The sequence below is a fragment of the Dendrobates tinctorius genome, unplaced genomic scaffold, assembly GCF_039654945.1.
Source record: "Dendrobates tinctorius isolate UK_male_01 unplaced genomic scaffold, ASM3965494v1 ptg000073l, whole genome shotgun sequence".
NCBI classification, from domain to species: domain Eukaryota; kingdom Metazoa; phylum Chordata; class Amphibia; order Anura; family Dendrobatidae; genus Dendrobates; species Dendrobates tinctorius.
The window spans coordinates 27,736,534-27,761,266 of record NW_027361741.1 but is presented as its reverse complement, the minus strand read 5'-3'; the positions used below and the strand labels follow the sequence as shown (position 1 = coordinate 27,761,266).

General features: G+C 46.9%; 2 protein-coding genes across 5 annotated transcripts in view; one reads left to right on the top strand and one right to left on the bottom strand.

Annotated features, from left to right (window-relative positions):
* HSCB (HscB mitochondrial iron-sulfur cluster cochaperone) overlaps positions 1–15,778 on the bottom strand; it is a 47,360-nt gene extending 31,582 nt beyond the window's left edge. For all 4 annotated transcript variants that reach the window (XR_012233614.1, XR_012233613.1, XM_073582698.1 and 1 more), the window contains exons 1-4: positions 15,291–15,778; positions 13,476–13,572; positions 7,347–7,436; positions 7,109–7,253 (exon numbers count right to left, since the gene is read on the bottom strand). Coding sequence is in view for 2 of the 4 variants with exons in the window: in XM_073582698.1 (XP_073438799.1) it covers positions 7,109–7,253; positions 7,347–7,436; positions 13,476–13,572; positions 15,291–15,778 (820 nt within the window). In the remaining 2 variants the exon portion in view is untranslated. The remainder of the gene's footprint in view (positions 1–7,108; positions 7,254–7,346; positions 7,437–13,475; positions 13,573–15,290) is intronic.
* Positions 15,779–15,812: 34 nt separating this feature from the next.
* Positions 15,813–24,733, top strand: part of CHEK2 (checkpoint kinase 2) — a 145,563-nt gene continuing 136,642 nt past the window's right edge. The window contains exon 1 of the mRNA XM_073582699.1: positions 15,813–15,913. The gene's annotated coding sequence lies outside the window, so the exon portion shown is untranslated. The remainder of the gene's footprint in view (positions 15,914–24,733) is intronic.

Below are 24,733 nucleotides of genomic sequence, written 5' to 3'. Positions count from 1 at the left end.
TAAATCCTCAGCTTGTAATTTTTTAGTCACGGTAAATGGGTGATTAAGCAATTCCTTCAATTCAGCCACCTGTGTCCATTGACCTTCATTTAGGGTTACCTAAGGGTTTGTCACATCTCTAAGAAACAGTTTTAGTTCAGGTCAGGCACGTGTCTCCCTGCAGCATAAGTATCACTGCAGCAAAAGTATCTTGAAGATGCAGTTATTACTACGGCAGTTAATCACAGCAGGAGTCAGGACCCCACACAATGCATCTGTCTCTTCTGGGTATATCTGCTGAGTAAGCCCTTCTTATTACCTGGACTTAGCTTTTCTTTTAACCTATCTTATTTCTTCAACATGTTTACACATGCCCTCACAGTGTTTGCTCCTTTAATCCTCACTCTCCTTCGCTATCCCCAAACCCCAGCATCCTCTAACCAAATAATCATCTCCCCTTCCCTCTTTCCTCCCCACCTGACCTGCTCCTCAACCTCAAATCTGTCCGAATGAAACTTAAAACAAGCTGCCCACTCTCCTTCTCCCATCTGCTCTCCCTCTCTCTGCTTCTCCTCACTGCTGGCGACATATCTCCAAATCCAGGACCACCACAGCTCATACGCTCCATTACTACCCCTTCCTACCGCTCCCTAATAAGAACTACCGCAATCTTTCCAACTTAAAACCTGTGCCACCGACACCCAACCCCATGCACCCTCTCTCGGGAGCACTTTGGAATGCCAGCTCCATCTGCAATAAGCTCCATGTGATTCATGACCTCTTTCTCTCTCGCAATCTTGCCTTCCTCTGCCTCACAGAAACATGGCTGACACCCTCTGACACCGCCTCCCCTGCTGCGCTGTGTTACGGCAGCCTCCACTTCACCCACACTCCTCGCCTGGCAATAGACATGGTGGAGGAGTGGGTCTTCTCCTTTCTTCAAACTGCACCTTCAACCCAATCCCACCTCTTCCCTCCCTAATCCTCCCCTCTTGAAGTCCACTCTGTCCGCATCTTCTCTCCCTCCAAACTCCAAGTGGCCGTCATATACCGACCTCCAGGCCAGACCACTGCCTTCACTGACTAATTCTCTACCTGGCTTCTTCATTTTCTTTCAACTGACACCCCCACTATCATCATGGGCGACTTCAACATCCTCACTGATACCCTTCAGTCAGCAGCCTCCAAACTCCTGTTCCTTACGTCATCCTTTGGACTTACTCAGTGGTCCTCCTCAGCCACCCACACAGACGGACACACATTAGACCTGGTCTTCACCCTTCTCTGCTCTCTTTCTAACTTCACCACCTCCCTTTCTCCCTCTGACCACCATCTACTCACTTTCTCATCCCTGTCCTCCTCACCTGGCACCCATGTCCAGCAACACGTGCACCCCCGCAGAAACCTTGCACATCTAGACACCCACGCGCTCTCTGACTCTATTCTACCACTGGCATCCATATCCTCATTCCATGACACAGACGGTGCCGCTGCTTTCTACAATGCCACGCTCACATCAGCTATTGACGCGGTTGCCTCTTGTTCATGGCAGAATGCGACGCATTAACAGACAACCCTGGCACAATAACACCACTAAATAGCTCCGGCAAGTGTCCAGGATTGCAGAGCGGCGTTGGAAGAAAACAAATTCGCAAGATGAATTCACCACATTCAAACAGGCAACACTCGATTTCAAATCTGCCCTCACCTCTGCTAAACAGGCCTATTTCACAACCCTCGTATCGTCCCTATCTTACAACCCCAAACAGTTATTCAAAACTTTTAACTCCCTCCTCCGCCCGCCACTGCCTCCTCCAACCTCCCTCATCTCTGCTGAGGACTTTGCCACACACTTCAAAAATAAGATCGACCAAACAAGGCAAGTCTTCATCACTCAACCACCACAACTCCTTTGCATACCAGACCAATGCCCAAACCCCATAACCTCACTCTCCAACATCACTGAAGGGGAGCTTAATCGTCTCTTCTCCAAATCGCACATCACAACCTGTGCACTCGACCCCATCCCATCCCACCTCCTCTCCAACTTCACCACCACACTTATCCCATCCCTAACACACCTCTTCAACCTATCACTAACGTCCGGTACCTTCCCTTCTGCTTTCAAACATGCCACAATCACGCCCATCCTTAAAAAGCCAACCCTCGACCCAACCGCTATGTCCAGCTATCGCCCAATATCGTTGCTCCCATTCGCTTCCAAACTCCTGGAACAGCACGTCCAGGCTGAACTTTCCTCCCACCTACCATCTAACTTGCTCTTTGACAATGTACAATCTGGTTTCTGCCCCCATCACTCCACTGAGACAGCCCTGACCAAAATTACTAACGACCTACTTACAGCCAAATCAAGTGGACAATACTCTATACTCCTGCTTCTAGACCTGTCCTCTGCATTCGACACAGTTGACCACTGCCTCCTACTACAGATCCTCTCCTCCTTCGGCATCAAAGGCCTGGCCCTAGTTTGGATCTCCTCATACCTTTCCAACCGCACATTCAGCGTCTCCCACTCCCACACCACCTCCTCATCCCACTCTCTCTCTGTAGGAGTCCCCCAAGGCTCTGTTTTAGGACCCCTACTCTTCTCAATGTATACACTTGGTCTGGGGCAACTCAAAGTCCCACGGATTCCAGTATCACCTTTATGCTGATGACACTCAGATCTACCTCTCTGGCCCAGACGTCACCTCTCTGCTGTCCAGAATCCCAGAGTGTCTATCAGCCATATTCTCCTTCTCCTCTCGCTTCCTCGAGCTCAATGTGGACAAATCTGAACTCATCATCTTTCCTCCATCTCACAGATCTTCCTTACCCGACCTAGCTATAACAATTAATGACATCACACTTTCCCCAGTACCGGAAGTCCGCTGCCTCGGAGTAACCTTTGACTCTGCCCTGTCCTTCAAACCGCACATCCAAGCTCTTTCTACCTCCTGCCGCCTCCAGCTCAAACATATTTCCAGAATCCGTCCTTTCCTCAACCCTCAATCTACTAAAATGCTTGTGCATGCCCTCTTCATCTTCCGCCTCGACTACTGCAACATCCTTTTCTGTGGTCTCCCTGCTAACACCCTCGCACCTCTCCAGTCCATCCTTAACTCTGCTGCCCGACTAATTCATCTCTCTCCTCGCTACTTCTCCGCTTCTCCCCTCTGCAAATCTCTTCACTGGCTCCCATTCCCTCAGCGTATCCAGTTCAAATTACTAATACTGACTTACAAGGCCATCTATAACCTGTCTCCCCCATAGGTCTCTGAACTAAAATCCCGATACCTTCCCTCACGTAACCTCCGGTCCTCCCAAGACCTCCTTCTCTCCTCCACACTTTTTCGCTTCTCACCCAACCGCCTCCAAGACTTCTCCTGAATTGCCCCTATTCTCTGGAATTCTTTGCCCCACCAAGTCCGACTATCAACCACATTTGGATCCTTCAGATGGAACCTGAAAACCCACCTCTTCAAGAAAGCCTACAGCACGCTATGACCCTGCTACCTCCGTCTCTCTCACCACCACCGGTGAAATCACCTCAACCAACACCGGAACTGCTGGCTGCAACCCACCAACCTACTGTCTCCTTCCCCACCATCCTGTAGCATGTAAGCCTGAAAGGGCAGGGTCCTCTCCCCTCTGTATCAGTTTGTCATTGTTAGTTTGTTTACTGTAAGTGATATCCGTAATTTGTATGTAAACCCTTCTCATATACAGCACCATGGAATTAATCGTGCTATATAAATAAATAATAATAATAGTTCAAGCAATCACTCAATCATTAAATAAGTGCTGCCCCACCGAGTGGCTTGATCGACAATTGCCCCTTTCCCAGCACATCTCTTCAAGATGGAATCAATTTTAGGGGTTCTGACAGCAATAACCAATTTCCTCACTTTTCCAATCAGATTTCCAGCATGTCCCTCTTGCAGACTATCTCTTATTGCCAGCTGCAGCGTGTGCACCACACAGCGCATGTGATGAATAGGAAAGTGTTCTGAAGCACCTTCAACAAGATCATCTATTGCTAATGTATAATTTTGCTGTTCTTCTGTTGTAATATCTGTTTGTTCCTCAGTTACATGACCAGCACTGTGGCCTTCCATCTCAAACATACTGAATCCTACATTTTCTTTTAGCTGTAGTTCATTACTCTCATTCACCAATTTAATTGTACTTATGTTTGAAGCATTGTCCGTTACAATAGCAAGAACCTGTTCTTATGTGAATGTAGCCTTAGATCAGGAATAGAACATCCATTTATAGGACATTTCATAACTCCCAAATTCCTATGAAAAAATATTCAGCACATTCTGTATTAAACTTCTCTACCCAATTTATTTTATATTTTGGTAGTCGGTCCATTTTATACCGACTCCGACACCACAGCCCTGCCCACATATCAGGTATAGGAGAAATTTGACAATAACTTGTGCAGTCCAATTTCTCCTGCTACCCTTGGTAAAATAAAAAAAATTGGACCTGAAGTAATTTTTTTGTGAAAAAAAGTTAAATGTTCATTTTTTTTTAAACATTCAAAACATTCCTGTGAAGAACCTGAAGGGTTAATAAACTTCTTGAATGTGGTTTTGAGCACCTTGAGGGGTGCAGTTTTTAGAATGGTGTCACTTTTGGGTATTTTCTATCATATAGACCCCGCAAAGTGACTTCAAATGTGATGTGGTCCGTAAAAATAAAATGGTGTTGTAAAAAATGAGAAATCGCTGGTCAACTTTTAACCCTTATAACTTCGTAACAAAAAAAAAATTTTTGTTCCAAAATTGTGCTGATGAAGTTTTTTGTGTGCCATATCTCTGATTTAAGGGCATAAAAATTCAAAGTTGGAAAATGGCAAAATTTTCTAAATTTTCGCCAAATTTCCATTTTTTCACAAATAAACGCAAGTTATTTGAATTAAATTTTACCACTAACATGAAGTACAATATGTCACGAGAAAACAATGTCAGAATCACCGGGATCCATGGAAGCGTTCCAGAGTTATGACCTCATAAAGGGACAGTGGTCAGAATTGTAAAAATTGGCCCGGGCATTAACATGCAAACCACCCTTGGGGGTTAAGGAGTTAAACTTTTCTGTTGAAGTCTTCATGAAGGGTGCACTGGAATAAGATGTGCTAAATTAATGTTAAAAAAAAAATAATAATAATTATTGCATCTTTCATCTGCCACCACAAAAAAGTACTGCAGTCGAAGACTGAAGAACACTTCTGTTATAAATCACACCGCTTGGCCTCCATGCAACGTTTTGAAAAACACATGTTGCTTCCTTGAAAAGAGACTTTTGATGGAACGTGCTTCAAAGTAAGCACTATCTAATCAGAAGGCTGCAGGGGAAGAATAAAAACCTCCTCAAAGAAGCAGTGTTTCCAGAGGCAGTCTCCACTTTTAAAAATGTCATGGGCAACTCCATCACTTAATTCAAAGAGTATTTGAGGGGTTTTGTTAGGAGAATATTAGAGCAGAATCTGTTCCAAAATCTGTGTTAAACACCTGTTTGATCAGGTCATAATTCCGCTCTATTGTAGCGCAAAAGCCATACAGCGACCTAGTTCCAAGTTATTCTCAGAGACTTTGTCCAGCTAAAGCCTTCATATTCGTGTGTGTATAAGGGCCTATACGGGACTGCGATTTTATAAAATTTGCCAATATATGGCTCTCATTAGGGGGCGAGAATCGTCATGAGGCCGTGGTCACACAAGTGTATAGTATCTCTGTGAGAGAATCGGATCGATTATGCTAGAGACGCTCCGCACAAGTTCTGATCCGAGTGTGAGCAGAGCGTCAGCTTACTGTGAGCAAATTCTCGCAGATGAGACAATCGTATCACAGGTGCGGAGAAGGAGAACTTAATTCCTCCATTGTCAGGGTCCATGGATGATAGACTGAACTGGGAAGATGGCGCGCACCAATAGACTTCAGAACCACCACCAGGAGGAAAGAGCCCACCCACACACACACAGTGTGGCCTGTTATTCTTTTTTATTTGTGATATTTTTTCATGCATTGCTTTTTACTCTATAGAGAAGCGTATGATAAATGTCAAACCTAGTCCTAAACATTAGAGAAAAAAAAAAAAAAATCACCATAAAAAAGCACATTGGGGTGGTGCAAAGAAAAAGTGCATATCTACCCATAGCAACCAATCAGATTTAAGCTTGGACATTTCATAGGGTCTCTGGGAGCTGATGAGGAATCCGATTGGTGTATGGAGCCTTTATCGTGAGATTGAATATTAAACAACAAAGGAACCACAGGACTGATACATGGACAACAAAATAGACAATGGCTGTAATCTCAAGTCTGGAGTCTAAGGGCCCGGTCACACATAGCGACTCACCAGCGATCCCGACAACGATATGAACTTGTCAGGATCGCTGGTGAGTCGCTACATGATCGTTGGTGAGCTGCCAAACAGGCAGCTTCACCAGCGATCAGCACAGCGACGACGAGCGGGCGCATCACTATGTACCTTAGATACCAGTGCGCTGGTGCAGGAAGCTGGTAACTAAGGTACACATCGGGTTTCTAAGTGCCGCGCGGCACTTAGAAACCCGCTGTTTACCTTGGTTACCAGATCCCTGCACCAGCGTGCTGGTAACTAAGGTACACAAAGGGTTTCTAAGCGCCGCGCTTAGAAACCTGCTGTTTACCTTGGATACGAGCTGGGAGCCGACTGGTCGTTGCTCTCCCACCTGCCACACGCAGCGATGCGTGCTGGCCAGCGGGAGACCAACAACCCAAAAAGAGTCCAGAGCTTTCAAGAACGATCAGCGATACCCGGAAGGGGGGCCGGTCGCTGATAGATGTCACACACTGCGATCTTGCTGGTGAGATCGCTGTTGCATCACAAAACTTGTGACTCAGCAGCGATCTTGCTAGCGAGATCGCTGTGTGTGACGGCGGCCTAACTCCACAGCGCCCTTGGGCACAAGCGGTGTCGGGCAGCCAAAGGCGGCACTGTCATGGCTACAATGCAGTCTATAATCTGACCAATGCGTCTGTGTCGATCAGAATGCGACATTATACTGCAATAAAGCGGCAAATGAGCACAATCGTCTGCGTGTCGTGTGTCACAGCCTAAAACCCAGCAGGAATACCTTGTACAAAAGTCCCAATTTCTTCCATTTCAGCCTCGTTTTTAATGTCGTTAAGTTTCTCATTGATTTCTAAGATCTCAACTAGAAATGGAGCATCCACGCCACCTTCTGTGCCTTCTGCAATTGTGATGCCATGGAGACTTAACTGTGAACAGAAAGGCAAAAAAAAGAAATCAGACCTGGAAAATAGGCTTTAAATCTCTAACATTAAATAAAATGTGAAATCAGCCAATCTCACCAGATATATGCCTCTGCTCAGCGGTGATAACAAGGTGTTGTAGGCTTTGTTAACCAATGATGACTGCGTTGCAGAAATCTCCCGTTCACGCTAAATAAAGCAGAGAAGAGGTCACTCATTTACACGGCCCCGTCCACACCGTCGTGGCTTCCAATGTAGAGGATAGGTAGCGTATCCAATAGTATCAGCCTCCAACGCACTTTACATACGCGACCCAGCAAGGTGTGTACATGCAGAGGCTGACAAGTTATACAGGAGAAAGAGCTCGCAATCCAGGAGACAAAGGGCACTATGTAGGGTGCAAGCCTGGCTGATAGGTTTGGGCAGAAGACAAGGATTAACCCTTTGATTTCCATGGGTTTATTGTTGGCAGTTTTGCACCTCTCCTAGTCATGACGATTTCACACTTTTTGACAAGTACGAATAAAATCTAAATTACAAAATATAAAAGATAGTAGTAACCTCCCACATCAGTATTTTTTTAAGTAGAAAAACTGACACTAAAAAGTATGATGCAAATAGTCAAATCGCACTACTGGCCCTAAAAAGTGGGTAATGAATCACTGATTAGGAAGACATAGCTATTTCTTCACAGGAACCAGAGACACCAAAAATTTGGGTGTGATCTGTTCATTTTAAAAAGGTAACGATCTACAAAATACAGGGGCTACACATGCAGCTCTCACAGCAACCAGTGACAGAATGACAGCCAAAATCTTTGCCTTCTTGATGATCAGCTCCTTAAAACAAGACTTGAATCACACGTATCTGCAATCTAGACTGAGATAGGGTTAGTAATAGCCAAGGCTAGAGGCGAGCATATCGCTTAGCCCCACTCCAGTCCATATCTGTGTTCTCTGGCCCAGGCTTGGCTTATCATTAGCCAAGCTGGTATGAGATCATGTTTTTGCCACACAAATGAAGCCACACCAGGCCGGGTCACCAGACTCCACTTCGGGGAACCGTTACATCCCTGTGCAATTCAAGTGATTGGGGCATTGGGATGAAGCAAGTCGCAAACAAATAAATAAGACGCAATTGGACTTCTTGTGACTTGCTTGTTGTGGCCACAGTACCCTTAGGATGACAATGGCGCCCGATTCACATGTATGGCGCCTCAATGTAGCAGCAACACCGGGCAAACTTTCACAGTGCATTGCTTGGTGGGCAAAGTCTCTATGCAGCCCTGAAGCTTTGGCAAAAGACCAGATATTAGCGCCTCTTGCACCATGATGAGTGTTTGGTGCCTGGAGCAGATAGTATTCCAATAAGGCCGGGATCACACATGCAAGGAATACGGCCGAGTCTCGCACGTTAATACCCAGCACTGCCGCCGGCACTCAGGAGCGGAGCATGCGGCTCCATGCTCCACTCCTGAGTGCCAGGTATTAACCCCTTTCCTTCATTGGATGTAATATTCCGTCCATGTGCCGTGGGCCCTAATTACCATGGACGGAGTATTACGTCATAGCGATAAGCGGCGCCCACGTGGTGAGCGCTACTTATCGCGGCTGGGTGTCAGCTAACTATCATAGCTGACACCCGGCACAATGTGTCAGTGGCGGTCACGGACCGCCCCGACACGTTAACCCCTTGTACACCGCAATCAACAGGATCGCGGTGTACCGGGGGTTAAAGTGAAGCATCGGCAGGGAGGCGGCTCCCTCCATGCTTCCCTGAGCCCCCCACGGCAGCGCAATGTGCAGCGCTGCTGCGGGGGGCTCCTTTCCTGCAGGTCCCCAGATCCAATATGGCGGCGGGGACCTCCGGGGGCCTGCAGGAAGCTGGCTTCCCCACTGCCCGCAGAGCGCAGGCATGAGGAAGCCTGCAGCAGTGCCTGTGACAGATCGCTGATCTGTCACAGCGATCTGTGATGTGACAGATCAGCGATCTGTCACATGACAGTTATGTCCCACCTGGGACATTGTAATAAAGTAAAAAAAAAGAAATCGCTAAATAAATTAAAAAAAAAAAAATATTCCCCAATAAGTTCATTTTTTGGAAATAAAAAACAAAACAAAACAATAAAAGTACACATATTTGGTATCACCGCGTCCGTAACGACCCGCCCTATAAAACTGTCCCATTAGTTAACCCCTTAAGCGAACCCCTTAAAAAATAAAAAACGAAGCAAAAAATAATGATTATCATACCGCCGAACAAAAAGTGCAATAACGCACGATCAAAAAGACGCATATAAATATCCATGGTACCGCTGAAAACGTCATCTTGTCCCGCAAAAAACGAGCCATCGTGCAGCATCACCAGCGAAAAAATAAAAAAGTTATAGCTCGCAGAATAAAGCGATGTAAAAATATTTTTTATATAAAATTGTTTTCATTGCATAAAAGCGCCAAAACATAAAAAAAAAGACATAAATGAGGTATCGCTGTAACCGTACTGACCCGAAGAAGGAAACCACTTTATCAATTTTATCGCACGCGGAACGGCGTAAACGCACCACCCAAAAGAAATTCACGAAACGGTGGCTTTTGTAAATTCTGCGTCCCAAAAACCGAAATAAAAAGCGATCAAAAAATGTCACATGCCCGAACAAGGTACCAATAAAAACGTCAACTCGTCCCGCAAAAAATAAGACCTCACATGACTCGGTGGGTCAACATATGGAAAAATTATAGCTCTCAATATGTGGTGATGCAAAAACTATTTTTACAATAAAAAGCGTCTTTTAGCGTGTGATAGCTGCCAAATATAAATACCGCCATAAATAGTAAATCAAACCCCCCGTTATCACCCCCTTAGTTAGGGAAAAATAATAAAATTACAAAAATGTATTTATTTCCATTTTCCCATTAGGGTTAGGGCTGAGATTAGGGTTAGGAGTGTGTTGGGGGTTTCCACTGTTTGGGCACATCAGGTGCTCTCCAAACGCAACATGGCGTCTGATCTCAATTCCAGCCAATTCTGCGTTGAAAAAGTCAAATGGTGCTCCTTCCCTTCCAAGCTCTGCCATGCACCCAAACAGTGGTTTACCCACTCAAATGGGGTATCAACCTACTCAGGACAAAGTGCAAAATAACTTTTGGGGTCCTATTTCTCCTGTTGCCCTTAGGAAAATAAAAAATTGGGGGCAAAAATATCATTTTTGTGGAAAAAAAATATGATTTTTTTTATTTTCACGCCTGGGCGTTATAAACTTCTGTGAAACACTTGGGGGTTCAAAGTTCTCACCACACATCTAGATAAGTTCCTTGGGGGGGTCTAGTTTCCAAAATGGTGTCATTTGTGGGGGGATTCCACTGTTTTGGTACATCAGGGGCTCTCCAAACGCGACATGGTGTCCGATCTCAATTCCAGCCAAAAAAGTCAAATGGCGCTGCTTCCCTTCCGAGCTCTGCCATGCACCCAAATAGTCGTTTACACCCACACATGGGGTATCAGCGTACTCAGGACAAATTGCACAATAACTTTTAGGGTCCTGTTACCCTTGGGAAAATAAAAATTGGGGGTGAAAAGATCATTTTGTGGAAAAGATATGATTTTTTAATTGTACCGCTGTACGTTATAAACTTCTGTGAAGCCCTTGTGGGTTCAAAGTTCTCACCACATATCTAGATAAGTTCCTTGGGGGGCCTAGTTTCCAAAATGGGGTCACTTGTGGGGGGTTTCCACTGTTTAGGTACATCAGGGGCTCTCCAAACGTGACATGGCGTCCGATCTGAATTCCAGCCAATTTTGCATTATAGAATCGTAGAGTTGGAAGGGACCTCCTGGGCCATCTGGCCAACCCCCTGCTCAAAGCAGGATTCGCTAAATCATCCCAGTCAGATGTCTGTCCAGCCTCTGTTTGAAGACTTCCATTTAAGGAGAACTCACCACTTCTCGTGGCAGCTTGTTCCACTCATTGATCACTCTGTCAAAAAGTTTTTTTCTAACATCTAATCTGTGTCTCCTCCCATTCAGTTTCATCCCATTGCTTCTAGTCTTTCCTTGTGCAAATGAGAATAAAGTTGATCCTTCTACAATGTGACAGCCCTTTAAATATTTGTAGACAGCTATTAAGTCTCCTCTTAGTCTTCTCTTTTGCAAACTAAACATTCCCAAATCCTGCAACCTTTCCTCATAAGACAGGGTTTGCAGACCGGTCACCACTCTGGTCGCTCTTTTCTGAACTTGCTCCAGTTTGTTGATGTCTTTTTTAAAATGTGGTGCCCAAAACTGGACACCACATTTTAAAAGTCAAATGGCGCTCATTCCCTTCTGAGCTCTGCCTTGCGCCGTAATAGTGGTTCCCCCCCCACATATCAGGTATCAGCGTACTCAGGACAAATTGCACAATAACTTTTGCAGTCCAATTTCTCCTGTTACCCTTGGTAAAATAAAAAAAAATTGAACCTGAAGTATTTTTTTTGTGAAAAAAAGTTAAATGTTCATTTTTTTTTTTTAAATATTCAAAAAATTCCTCTGAAGCACCTGAAGGGTTAATAAACTTCTTGAATCTGGTTTTGAGCACCTTGAGGGGTGCAGTTTTTAGAATGGTGTCACTTTTGGGTATTTTCTATCATATAGACCCTTCAAAGTGACTTCAAATGTGATGTGGTCCGTAAAAGTAAAATGGTGTTGCAAAAATGAGAAATTGCTGGTCAACTTTTAACCCTTATAACTTCCTTAGAAAAAAAAAATTTTGGTTCCAAAATTGTGCTGATGTAAAGTAAACATGTGAGAAATGTTACTTAAGTTTTTTGTGTGCCATATCTCTGTGATTTAAGGGCATAAAAATTCAAAGTTGGAAAATTGCGAAATTTTCAAAATTTTCGCCAAATTTCTGTTTTTTTCACAAATAAACGCAAGTTATATGAATTAAATTTTACCACTAACATGAAGTAGAATATGTCACGAGAAAACAATGTCAGAATCACCGGGATCCATGGAAGCGTTCCAGAGTTATTACCTCATAAAGGGACAGTGGTCAGAATTGTAAATATTGGCCCGGGAGTTAACGTGCAAACCACCCTTGGTAGTGAAGGGGTTAAAGGGGTTGTCCGGGCTTTTCACATAATCTCAGTACATATCTGGGCTGCAGAATTATGACAATAAGTAATTTACTTTCTGTCACTAGTCTGCACAGTTTCCTAGATATTCTGAACAGAACGTCCAAGGGGGGGTGTTATGGCATGGAAATGAGAACTAGTCGTAACCTCCTACTCTACTCCAAACATGCCCTCTATAGCAACAACCCCACCCTCCATAGCTACAGGCCCTCCCCGTCCACATGAAGAAGCCCCCATCACACAGTAACAAATCCTCCCCCTCTAGCAGCCTCACTGCAGAGAGCAGCTGCTTCTCCCCCAGACACACATTGTCCTGTATTCTGGGACAGGCTGCTCCCATCAGTATTTGTGTCATTAGAGACACAGTGCTCACACATACACTGCACCAAATCTGCTGCTGTGTGAAGACATCAGTGACACAGAGCTGTCTCATTCACACAGCAGAGGCTTTGTCACACAACAGATTACATCAGTGACTGCCATCCCCTGTGCAGATTAGAAGCTGCAGACCCCCATCACTGGCCATCACACAGTCTGTTCTCACTGCTGCCAGCAGCCTGGGACAGTGAGGGAAGGAATTACTGATAATGAGTTATGTATTGTAATCATGGAGTGGCCCAGAATACAGGACGGTTTTCCCTCCTCACTAGTTTCACTTTGCATAGATCACTGTTCAGCGTGTGTCTGGGGGAGGAGCAGCTCTCTGCTCTCTGCACTGAGGCTGCTAGAGGGGGAGGATTTGTTACTGTGTGATGGGGGCTTCTTCATGTGGACGGGGAGGGCCTGTAGCTATGGAGGGTGGGGTTGTTGCTATAGAGGGCATGTTTGGAGTAGAGTAGGAGGTTACGACTAGTTCTCATTTCAATGCCATAACACCCCCCCCTTGGACGTTCTGTTCAGAATATCTAGAAAACCGTGCAAACTAGTGACAGAAAGTAAATTACTTATAGTCATAATTCTGCAGCCCAGATATGTACTGATATTATGTGAAAAGCCCGGACAACCCCTTTAACATGTGAGACTCGGCCGTATTCCTCGCATGTGTGATCCCGGCCTACACAATTTATCACAATCCACACAGAACTAAATATAAATTCTTCTCACTCTGGAAACCTACCTGTGACTTCTGACTGAAGTAATCTGGGTGCAGTAATCGCTGGAGATTTCTGTATTTCCTCTGTAGCTCATGGACATCAATATTAAATGATCGGTCACTGCAAAGATAAACATAACAAGGCAGTTAAAGGCGTCTCCCCCCCCACACACACACAGTGCGTGAGCCCTCATCAGTCCTCACCCCATACACACAATATGTGGCCCCTGTCATCAGTTCCCCCACACACAGTATGTGGCACCTTTCATCAGCACCCCCCCATACACACAGTATGTGGCCCCTCTCATCAGCCCCCCCCCCCCCACAGTATGTGGCCCCTCTCATCAGTCCCCCTCTCCACAGTTTGTGGTCCCTCTCACCAGTCCCCCCCATACAGTACGTGGCCCCTCTCATCAGTCCCCTCCATACAGTATGTGTCCCCTCTCATCAGCCCCCCCCATACAGTATGTGTCCCCTCTCATCAGTCCCCCCCACACACAGTATGTGTCCCCTCTCATCAGTCCCCCCCATACAGTACGTGGCCCCTCTCATCAGTCCCCCCCATACAGTACGTGGCCCCTCTCATCAGTCCCCCCCCACACACAGTATGTGTCCCCTCTCATCAGTCCCCCCCACACACAGTATGTGTCCCCTCTCATCAGTCCCCCCCCACACACAGTATGTGGCCCCTCTCATCAGTCCCCCCCACACACAGTATGTGTCCCCTCTCATCAGTCCCCCCCACACACAGTATGTGTCCCCTCTCATCAGTCCCCCACACACACAGTATGTGTCCCCTCTCATCAGTCCCCCCCACACACAGTATGTGTCCCCTCTCATCAGTCCCCCCCACACACAGTATGTGTCCCCTCTCATCAGTCCCCCCCACACACAGTATGTGTCCCCTCTCATCAGTCCCCCCCACACACAGTATGTGTCCCCTCTCATCAGTCCCCCCCACACACAGTATGTGTCCCCTCTCATCAGTCCCCCCCACACACAGTATGTGTCCCCTCTCATCAGTCCCCCACACACACAGTATGTGTCCCCTCTCATCAGTCCCCCACACACACAGTATGTGTCCCCTCTCATCAGTCCCCCCCACACACAGTACGTGGCCCCTCTCATCAGTCCCCTCCATACAGTATGTGTCCCCTCTCATCAGCCCCCCCCATACAGTATGTGTCCCCTCTCATCAGTCCCCCCCACACACAGTATGTGTCCCCTCTCATCAGTCCCCCCCATACAGTACGTGGCCCCTCTCATCAGTCCCCCCCATACAGTACGTGGCCCCTCTCATCAGTCCCCCCCCACACACAGTATGTGTCCCCTCTCATCAGTCCCCCCCACACACAGTATGTGTCCCCTCTCATCAGTCCCCCCCCACACACAGTATGTGGCCCCTCTCATCAGTCCCCCCCACACACAGTATGTGTCCCCTCTCATCAGTCCCCCCCACACACAGTATGTGTCCCCTCTCATCAGTCCCCCACACACACAGTATGTGTCCCCTCTCATCAGTCCCCCACACACACAGTATGTGTCCCCTCTCATCAGTCCCCCCCACACACAGTATGTGTCCCCTCTCATCAGTCCCCCCCACACACAGTATGTGTCCCCTCTCATCAGTCCCCCCCACACACAGTATGTGTCCCCTCTCATCAGTCCCCCCCACACACAGTATGTGTCCCCTCTCATCAGTCCCCCCCACACACAGTATGTGTCCCCTCTCATCAGTCCCCCCCACACACAGTATGTGGCCCCTCTCATCAGTCCCCCCCACACACAGTATGTGTCCCCTCTCATCAGTCCCCCCATACAGTACGTGGCCCCTCTCACCAGTCCAGCAGCTGGTAGTGATCCTTGCTCTCATCAGGAGGTTGTATGCTGCTGCAGGAGGGGCAGAAGAGCTGGGGGCCGCTGACAGTGGCCTGACAGCTCCAGCACAGGGTGCTGCCCGGGGAGACACTCAGGAGCCTGAAGGGCACACCACACAAGGCCATGGAGGCGCGCTGGGACACAGGCTGGGGCGGTCCATAGTGTACAGGGCAGAACACAGCAGTGACCCTAGATACACCGCCACTAGGGGGCGCACCGAACAGCTTGGACACCACCCCACCAGTGAAGCATACCCTCCAGTGACTGGCACAGCGCCTCCACATTATATGGCTGGCAAGCTCCATGGCTGAGAAGCGCAGGTGGCACCCGGAAGTGAAGCCCTCATAACATGCTGTTTGTACAGCAGGCTGTGCCCTAGGAATACCCCCGCTCGCTGTGCACTGTATGGTACTGGCAGACCACGGAGCCCACGCCCACCTATCATTCATGAGAGGGGCAAAAAGACTCGAGGCGAAAGGTTTCCGCCCATTCCGACGTCACGGCCGCTGATTGGCTGCCTGCACTTGACTGTATGGCGGCAAAAGAGGAGAGTGGAGTCTTCCTGTTTATGTGGCTGCTGTGAGGTAAGAACGGGCTGCAGGGATGAAGGACGGGTCCATGTACAGTGGGGGGACGTGGGACCTGGGAAAGAGCAGGTTGGGGGGAGCTGCTGTAGTGTGGACGGCGGACAGAGCAGGGCCGCGCATCCCGCAGGTTATATGGGGTCGGTCACCAGGTCGGAAGTGGCCTGTGTCTGCGCATGTCTGATGTCCGCTCCTCAACCCGCTTCTGTGCTACTACTCCCTGGTGCCAGAGACACGGGCCGCTGTACTTAGTGCTAATGGTCATGGTCTTCTAAGAGGGCGTGTCCAAGTAACTTCCGGGGGAGTGTCTTCTGACTGTTCTGTTGATTACACTGAGAGCCACGCCCCTTTATATTTTTAGCTCTATATAAAGACCCATGTGCCCGGGAATATGCCTATTAATGGGAATACCTGTGAGTGTGGGGATGGAGCCACAGCTGCGGCTGTCAGCGTGGGAGAGTAACACCACCTGCACACCATCAGCTTTTGGGGAGTTTTTGATGTTGCAGAATCTCTGCTCCTATTAAAAACTTGTAACTTTACATGTGTGTTTATCATGTTTTTTGACAGATTTGTCTCTTGTTGGTATGTCATGTTTTAAATAAAGCTGCTTTGGTTTTGCTAATTCGTGGTATTTGGCTTTGACAAAACTTTCTTCATACAATCTTGGGTGGATTACATGCGTTTTTTACCTGTGGATTTTTCCGCATCTGATGTACCGTACTTTTCAGACTATAAGACGCGCTTAGGTTTTAGAGGAAATAAGAAAAAAATTGAAGCAAAAATGTGGTCAATTCTCTACTTAATATCCCCTATCTTGGTGTGCACGGCCCCCCCCTTCATCCCCATCATCCTGGTGTGCACGGCCCCCCCCTTCATCCCCATCATCCTGGTGTGCACGGCCCCCCCCTCATCCCCATCATCCTGGTGTGCACGGCCCCCCCCTCATCCCCATCATCCTGGTGTGCACGGCCCCCCCCTCATCCCCATCATCCTGGTGTGCACGGCCCCCCCCCTCATCATCCTGGTGTGCACGGCCCACCTCATCCCCATCATCCTGGTGTGCACGGCCCACCTCATCCCCATCATCCTGGTGTGCACGGCCCCCCTCATCCTGGTGTGCACGGCCCCCCCCCCTCATTCCCATCATCCTGGTGTGCACGGCCCCCCTCATCCTGGTGTGCACGGCCCCCCTCATCCTGGTGTGCACGGCCCCCCCCCTCATTCCCATCATCCTGGTGTGCACGGCCCCCCCTCATCCCCATCATCCTGGTGTGCACGGCCCCCTCATCCCCATCCTGGTGTGCACGGCACCCATCATGAAGACATAAACCATCCGACTTACCTTCCCTGCGCTCCCTCGCAGCATCTCGTTCTGGTGCCAGCAGCTGATTTATGCTACTAAGCAGCGCATGGGCGTCTAATGCAGTGAATATTCATTTCTCTTTAGCAGCGGGCCCGGGAGTAAGCCACAGCCACTGGCTCCTGCCTCCTGTGACCCGCTGCTCATCCGCTGCCACTTCCTCACCTCCCCACCACAGCCAGACAGGTACATCCGGACTATAAGACGCACCCCCAGAATTTTCCTCCACATTTTTTGAGGATAAAAGTGCATCTTATAGTCCGAAAAATACGGTAAGTCTATGTAGAAAATCCTGACATAAAGCTCAGCGTACCCACAGGAGAAATTGTCGTGGTGGATGTGAAACCTGCACTGTGGGTCAGTTTACAGTGAGTAAAATGGAAGCATAGTGGGCGTGAGATTTCTGGGACTGTAGACACTGTGTTTTGAAACCGAGAAAATGCGCTGTGTCAGAAGCTTATCGTGGGCACATGGCCTAAGGCAAGTGTCTCCTCCTACCAGTGACTTGCAGGCCCATGAGGAAGCAACACCGAACAGGGATCATCGCGAACCCCTGAATATAAGCCTATCGCCTATGAGGGCTGGGGGTACAATATGTTAGGAAGCGTTCTGTGGGGTAAGAATTGTCTAGCACTTTACCGGTAAAGGGGGACTATGGGTGCTACTACTGGGGGAAGTGGGTGATAGTTGTGGCTTGTTACCATCTCACGAGGCTCCCATGGTAAGAAAGGTTAGGGACCACTGGACTATGATATGAAAGCCCTCCTTCTTGATATGTCTGTTTAACCCCTTCACCCTGAAGCCTGTTTTCACCTTTCTGACCAGGCCAATTTTTTCAAGTCTGACCACTGTCACTTTATGTGGTTATAACTCTTGGTACTCTTTAACAGATCCCACTGATTCTGAGATTGTTTGTTTGTTTGTTTTTTCGTGACATATTGTACTTCATAATACTGATAACATTTCTTTGATATGACTTACATTTATTTGTGGAAAAAAATCTTAAATTTATGTCTTTTTACATCAATTAAGGAATTTGCTAAGACCTTGTGGGGGCATCACAACACATTAGGAGACCCCAATCAGAGGACAATAAAACATCCGGACTCCTTATCTATGAACTGGTCCAATATTTATGTTTCTCCCTCTCCCATAATGATTCTGCTTCACGTCACTTGTCTCATCTATTGCATTTTTTTCTGTGCTGTGTTGTGCATATATATGTGATTCTTCAGATGTTGTATTAGTCTATGCCTGATGAAGAGACCTGAGTAGTCTCGAAAGCTTGCAATGTGTTATCATCTTTTCAGTTAGTCATTAAAAGGTATCAACCACTGAGGACTCGGCAAAAATGTAGGAATTTTCAAACTTCTAATTTTTGTACCCTTAAATCAGAGAGATATGTCACACAAAATAGTTAAAAAATACCATTTCCCACATGTCTACTTTACATTAGCACAATTTTTGAAACATCATTTTTTTTATTAGGCAGTTACAAGGGTTAAAAGTTGACCAGCGATTTCTCATTTTTACAACAAAATTTACAAAACAATTTTTTATGAACCACATCTCATTTGACATGACAAAAAATACCTGAAAGTTACATCATTCTAAAAACTGCACCCCTCAAGGTGCTCAAAACCACATTCAAGAACTTTATTAACCCTTCAGGTGCTTCACAGGAATTAATAGAATGTGGAAGAAAAAAAATAAACATTTAACATTTTTTCCTTTTGATCCATTTTCATTAATAAAACCCCATGACAGCACACCGGAAGATGTTAACCCTTTCCTAATAGGGACAGGAAATACCAAAGAGGTTAATTAACCCCTCCCACATCCTCCCCTCAGTGTTCTTTCCTGTCCCTAGTAGGGATGCAAAGGCCATCCAACGGTGTGCTGTGGCGGCAACAGATACCCGAGGAAATAGAAAGTAGCCGGGCAACAGGGGATCGGGCATGCTTACCTCTCCTCCCCGAACACTGCTACCATCTCCAAATAGGACTTGGGACTTCCCCTTCAGTCCGCACCATTGGGCACCGTCTGGGGGGGGGGGGGGGGTTTGGCCGGAGTCCTCGTCCTCCTCCTCCTTAGAAGCGCACGCAAAATTCCAGATATCAGAGCCGGCGGGCGGAAGTGATGTCAGATGTCGGTAAGCAGAAGATCCTTGCATTCTATGCTGGAACGCATCGCAGAGACCGAATAGCAAGTGTTTCTTTTTCGCAAATAGCTGTTGGACCTGGCCACCCACACCTGGACATCAGGGGGAGGAGGTCCTTTAATGAGGGGGCAGGGGCTGGATCCGGTCACCTATATAAGAGTCCTGGATGAGGAAGACACCTTAAGGTAGGACCAACTCTGTGTGTGTTAGCATGGAGATGTCAGGTTCTTCTCGCTCTGCATCTGCAGATCCCAGCGCCCTCCCAGTCCCAGTAAGTATTCTGGCTCTGGGTGTCCATTCCCTGTGTGCAGGTACAAATTTTTGCTATTCTCCCCTTTCAGGGGACAAGGAACCTGTACCAGGAGGGAAATCTAATACTTGACACCAATGTGCAGTCTGTTCCATGAAAATGGCTTCTTCACATAAAAAGACCTTATGTAAAGAGTGCACTAAGAATGTCATCAGGGAAGAACAACCTTCTTTAATGGAAGAGATTAAGGATTTAGTCTGCCAGGAGATAAAAACCTTCCTGGCCACTTTTTCCCAGCCCACACCCTCTCCCAGTATCCCCCTAGAGTCTAAAAACACCTGTTTCTTCCTTGATCGGAGACCACCAAACATTTCTTCCTGTACTGTCTGGGAAGTTCTCTCCTCCTCTACTTCCATAGTCCTCCTTATCGCCATAAGGAGTTCTTCTACATTTTCTGAGGAGAAATAGTATCTGTACTGTTGGGAGTCTTCTGGGTCCAGAATTACCTTGCTTTCCTCCAGAAGTTCTTCTGGAAAGGACGTTTTGCTCTGAGAGTCATGGCCCCCTTTCTCCTCCAGGTTAAGCTATCTCTTTCCTAGCCATAAGAACATTCGGGACCTGGTACCAAAGGAGTTGGAATCCCCAGAAAAAAGGCTGACCACTCTCGCTGAATTGAAAGACAGGCTCCCCGTAGATGATAAGACTACGGCATGCTATTTGAAGATTCCTCACAACTGCATAACCCTCTAGAACTCAAGATGGATGGTCTATTAAGAAAATCATGGAAGACCTCGGTGGCCTCACAAAACACCAACACCGTATCTACCTGTGTGGCTTGGGTCATGTACCGCTGGCTAGGACAGCTGGAAAAACACCTGTCTACAGGTCCTTCTAGGGAAGACATTCTGGCTTCTCTACCTCTCCTCCAGAAGGCAATAGGGTTACTGGCAGACGCCTCAGAGTCAGTAAGAGTCGCAACAAGGTCATCAGGATTGTCAAACACGCTAAGATCCTGGAGTGGAGGACGTAACTTTGAAGAATAAGTTATGCTCTGTCCCCTTTAAAGGGAAATATATGTTTGGTCTTGCCCTTGATGACCTGCTAGAAAAGGCTTCGGACAAAAAGAAGACTTTGCCTGAACCTAGAAATACTTGGAAAAGACCCTTTCACCCCCCTGCAGGAACCTACTCCTCAATACAGAGGGAAAGTGTCATGATCCAGAGTGGATCTGACAGATTAAATGTACAAAGTGAACTTTTGTTTCCTTTGGCTGTGTACCAAAGTGAGTTGATTGCCCCCGGTGGCCATTAGAATTATTACACATGGTGTCGTTTGTTCTAAGTTGCCCCTGTGGTGGTGAGTGGTAGTGCACTTTAGTTTCTTTGGTTAAGTGCACGTAATTATAAAACAGGTGTGATGCTCTAGAAAAGAGTGTCAGGTGTGTTTGGTCACCGTTGGTGATATTGTGAGTTCGTCATTTGGGAAGCATGCCTGGGTGATGAAGGAGCTGTATGAGAGTCCTGGGCAGCCCATCCAGAGGGGTTGAGTCTGCTATGGAGTCTGCAAGGAGTGCTGGCATGGATTGGTGGAGTTCATCGGTCGAGTCTGCAAGAAGGGCTGGCATGGCGTGGTGGAGTCGCAGTTTATGGTGTCGGCAGGAAGTGCTTGCATGGCTTAGTGGAGTAGCGACTATGGTGAGAGTTGCACTCAGCATGCTGGACTTGGTTGCTGAAAACTGGACTCAAGCATGCTGGACTTCTTGGCAGAAAAGTTGGACTCGAGCATGCTGGACTTTTTGGCAGAAGCTGGACTCATCCTTGGGACTCTGTTTACTGGGCAGCTGCAACTGGTGGTGGACTCTGCTTCAAGGCTGCACTATGGTGATGGATCCAGTTATGGTGATGGATCCGGGTGGAGGAGAAGATGCATGCAGGTGGTGGGCTAGGTGCGTACGCAACAGAGCAAAGCTAAGTGGTGTTTTCCCCTGTTTTGTCATCTTTCCTCATGTGTGTTTAGTGCAGTGGTGGGATTAGTTTCAGCACCGACCAATTCCCTAGGGAGGGTTTGGGTGCAGGGCGAGCTAGGGTTTTTAGGTTCCTGTGCGTCGCCCGGTGCGGAACCGGCATAGGGAACGTTAGGAGTGCAGGGACACAGGCTCAGGGGAGTACAGGAGGTCTCCACGTCCCTATCCCCTATCGCAGTGCCCACCATTGTTAATGTTACCCAGGTTTCCCTTTATTATTTAAATTCACCTTACTGGAGGCGGGGTTTCCAGACTACTGTATATATAACGTGTATTACCTAAATTCGCCAGTTGGAGGCGGCGTATCCAGCTGCACGTTTTATTATTTAAATTCGCCCTACTGGAGGCGGTGTATCCAGGGTCATGCGTGTCATGGGTTCGCCTTGCGGTACTCACTGCGTCCAGACACACGTGACCATGACAGAAAGACAAGTCAGGTCGCTGTAAGTACCCAAAAGGGGGAAAAGGCACAAATCACTTGCTTCCCCACTCTGAGCAGCAAAATAAACCATGACGCCAACATAGTAGGGGGTCACATTTCAAAACTCCTTCCTTAGTGGCAGAAGGTCTGTTCAGACCCTTGAACTCTTAAGGTCAGTCAGGGAAGGAATAAAGATAGAATTCTCAAAGGAAAGTGAAAACAACGCAATGCTCCTCTCCAGAGCTACAGTACACCTTGATAGCAGGAGTAAAAAAATCTATTATCCTCAAAGGTAGTATCCTTAGTCCCGGAATGGGAATAAAACAGAGAACAATATTCCAATCTGTTCCTAGTAAAGAAACCAAATGGATCTCATAGGGTTATAATCAACTTGAAACCTCTAAACCGGTACATAGTATGCAGGAGGTTCAAGATAGAATCCGTCAGGTCAACGGTACCTTTTGATATGTCAAGATTTCGTCACTGCAGCGGTGAATCTACAGGATGCATACTACCACATCCCAATTCATCCAACTTATCGAAGATACCTAAGGTTTGCGATTTTCCAGGGGAAATATACAGTACACTATCAGTTTAATGTCCTTCCGTTCGGGATATCGTCTGCACCATGGATCTTCACAAAGATCATGTCTGAGGTTATGGCATACATGAGAGGTCAAGATATATGCATAGTTCCATACCTTGATGACTTTCTGCTGTTGGCTCCTTTAGTACCAATACTCCCTGGAAGATCTACAGATAATAACTCAAATCCTGTCATCACTGGGCTGGTTAATGAACCACAAAAAATCAGACATTGTTCCCTCAACAACGAAGACATTCCTGGGGAATTTTGCTAGCCTCTCACAGACAAACTTCCTTTTTGTCCAAGCTAAAACAAATCCTGTTAAAATCGAGGATAAAAATACTACAAAGCAAGAAGGTAGTGTCAATAAGGTGTGCCATGTCAGTTCTCGGATCCATGACATCCTGCATCCACATGGTAGCGTGGGCCCAGGCACATACCAGAACACTACAGAAGCATATTCTTGCAAACTGGCATTGATCCCCAGAGTCCTTAAACAGGAAGATCCCGATACCACCCCAGGTAAGAGCCTCGTTAACCTGGTGGCTAAAATTAAAAAAACTTAGAAAAAAGTGTCCTCTGGACACAGAAACCCACGGGCACTATAAAAGTAGACGCCAGCAGAAAAGGATGGGGAGCCATAGTTTCCCTGGACGTATTCCAGGGACTCTGGTCAGAGGAAATAAGCAAACAGTCCTCAAACTTTAGAGAACTAAAGGCAGTAGAGGAGGCACTCAAAACTCTAATCCAGAATACCCATTGTGAGGCAGTGACCGGTGTCATAGGTAGGGGTCGCTGTTTGTTCTCCCCAGGATGTGCACAGAGGCGTCGTGAGGCCATGAGGAGGCATTGCAGTCGCATGTGTAGCTGTGATTTCAATGGTGAAGCAGTGACCGATGTCACAGGTAGGGGTCACTGTGTGTTCTCCCCAGGATGTGCAAGGAGGCATATGAAGGCCATAGGAGGGCATGGCAGTCATGGGTGTAGCGGTGACTGCAATGCAGACTAGAAATAATGAAAATATGTGTAGTCTTGGACATGCTAGTGTCCAAGGCAGATGTAGGGAAAACCTGCTCTGGGATGTTGTGTTGTGAAACAGACTCCAGGATGGTAGTCATGCAGTTCGTTTCATTCCAGGCCTGGGTTTTCCAGGTGGCTGAAGACCACAGATTTCTTTGTTAAAAGCCCTGAAGGAAAGGGTTTGGATGTCAGGTGTAGTGTCAGGAGTCTGGTGTTCAGCGGGAGTGCAGAACAAGAGGCCCTGCAGAGCGCTAGCTGTGTGTGAAGCGACACAAGCAAACGGAGCCGAACTGCCAAGTTAGCTGAAAGGTCTGGCATCCACAATGTACACAGCGGTGCAGACACCCACAGCAACGGTCAAAGGAGGACTGGCGTGTTTAGTGCCTTCAAACAGGAGGATATGGCTCCTGACTGCGATCCAGAGGATATCGTGTTATGCTGTGGGTAAAGAAACATTAACACGGTGGTGTAGTCGCCCATTGTAACTGGTCAGAGGAAGGCCAGCTTGCTTAGTGACTGTAATCTAAAGGATACTGTGTGCTATGTAGTGCGGTGAAATGGCCATTAACATTATAAAGCTCTGGCAAAAATTAAGAGACCACTGCAAATTTTTCAGTTTGTCTGATTTTTCTCTTTATAGGTATATTTTTGAGTAAAATGTAAATTGTTCTTTTATTCTATAAACTACTGACAACATGTCTTTGAATTTCCAAGCACTATATTTTGTATTTATTTTCAGAAAATGAGAAATGGTCAAAATTACAAAAATAATGCAGTGCTTGCAGACCTCAAATAATGCTAAGAAAAAAAATTCATAATCATTTTGAAACAATAATACTAATGTTTTAACTCAGGAAGAGTTCAGAAATCATTATTTTGTGGAATAACCATGATATTTAATCACAGCTTTCATGGTACTTGGCATGCTTTCCACCAGTCTTTCACACTGCTTTTGGATGACCTTATGCCACTCCTGGTACAAAAATTTAAGCAGTT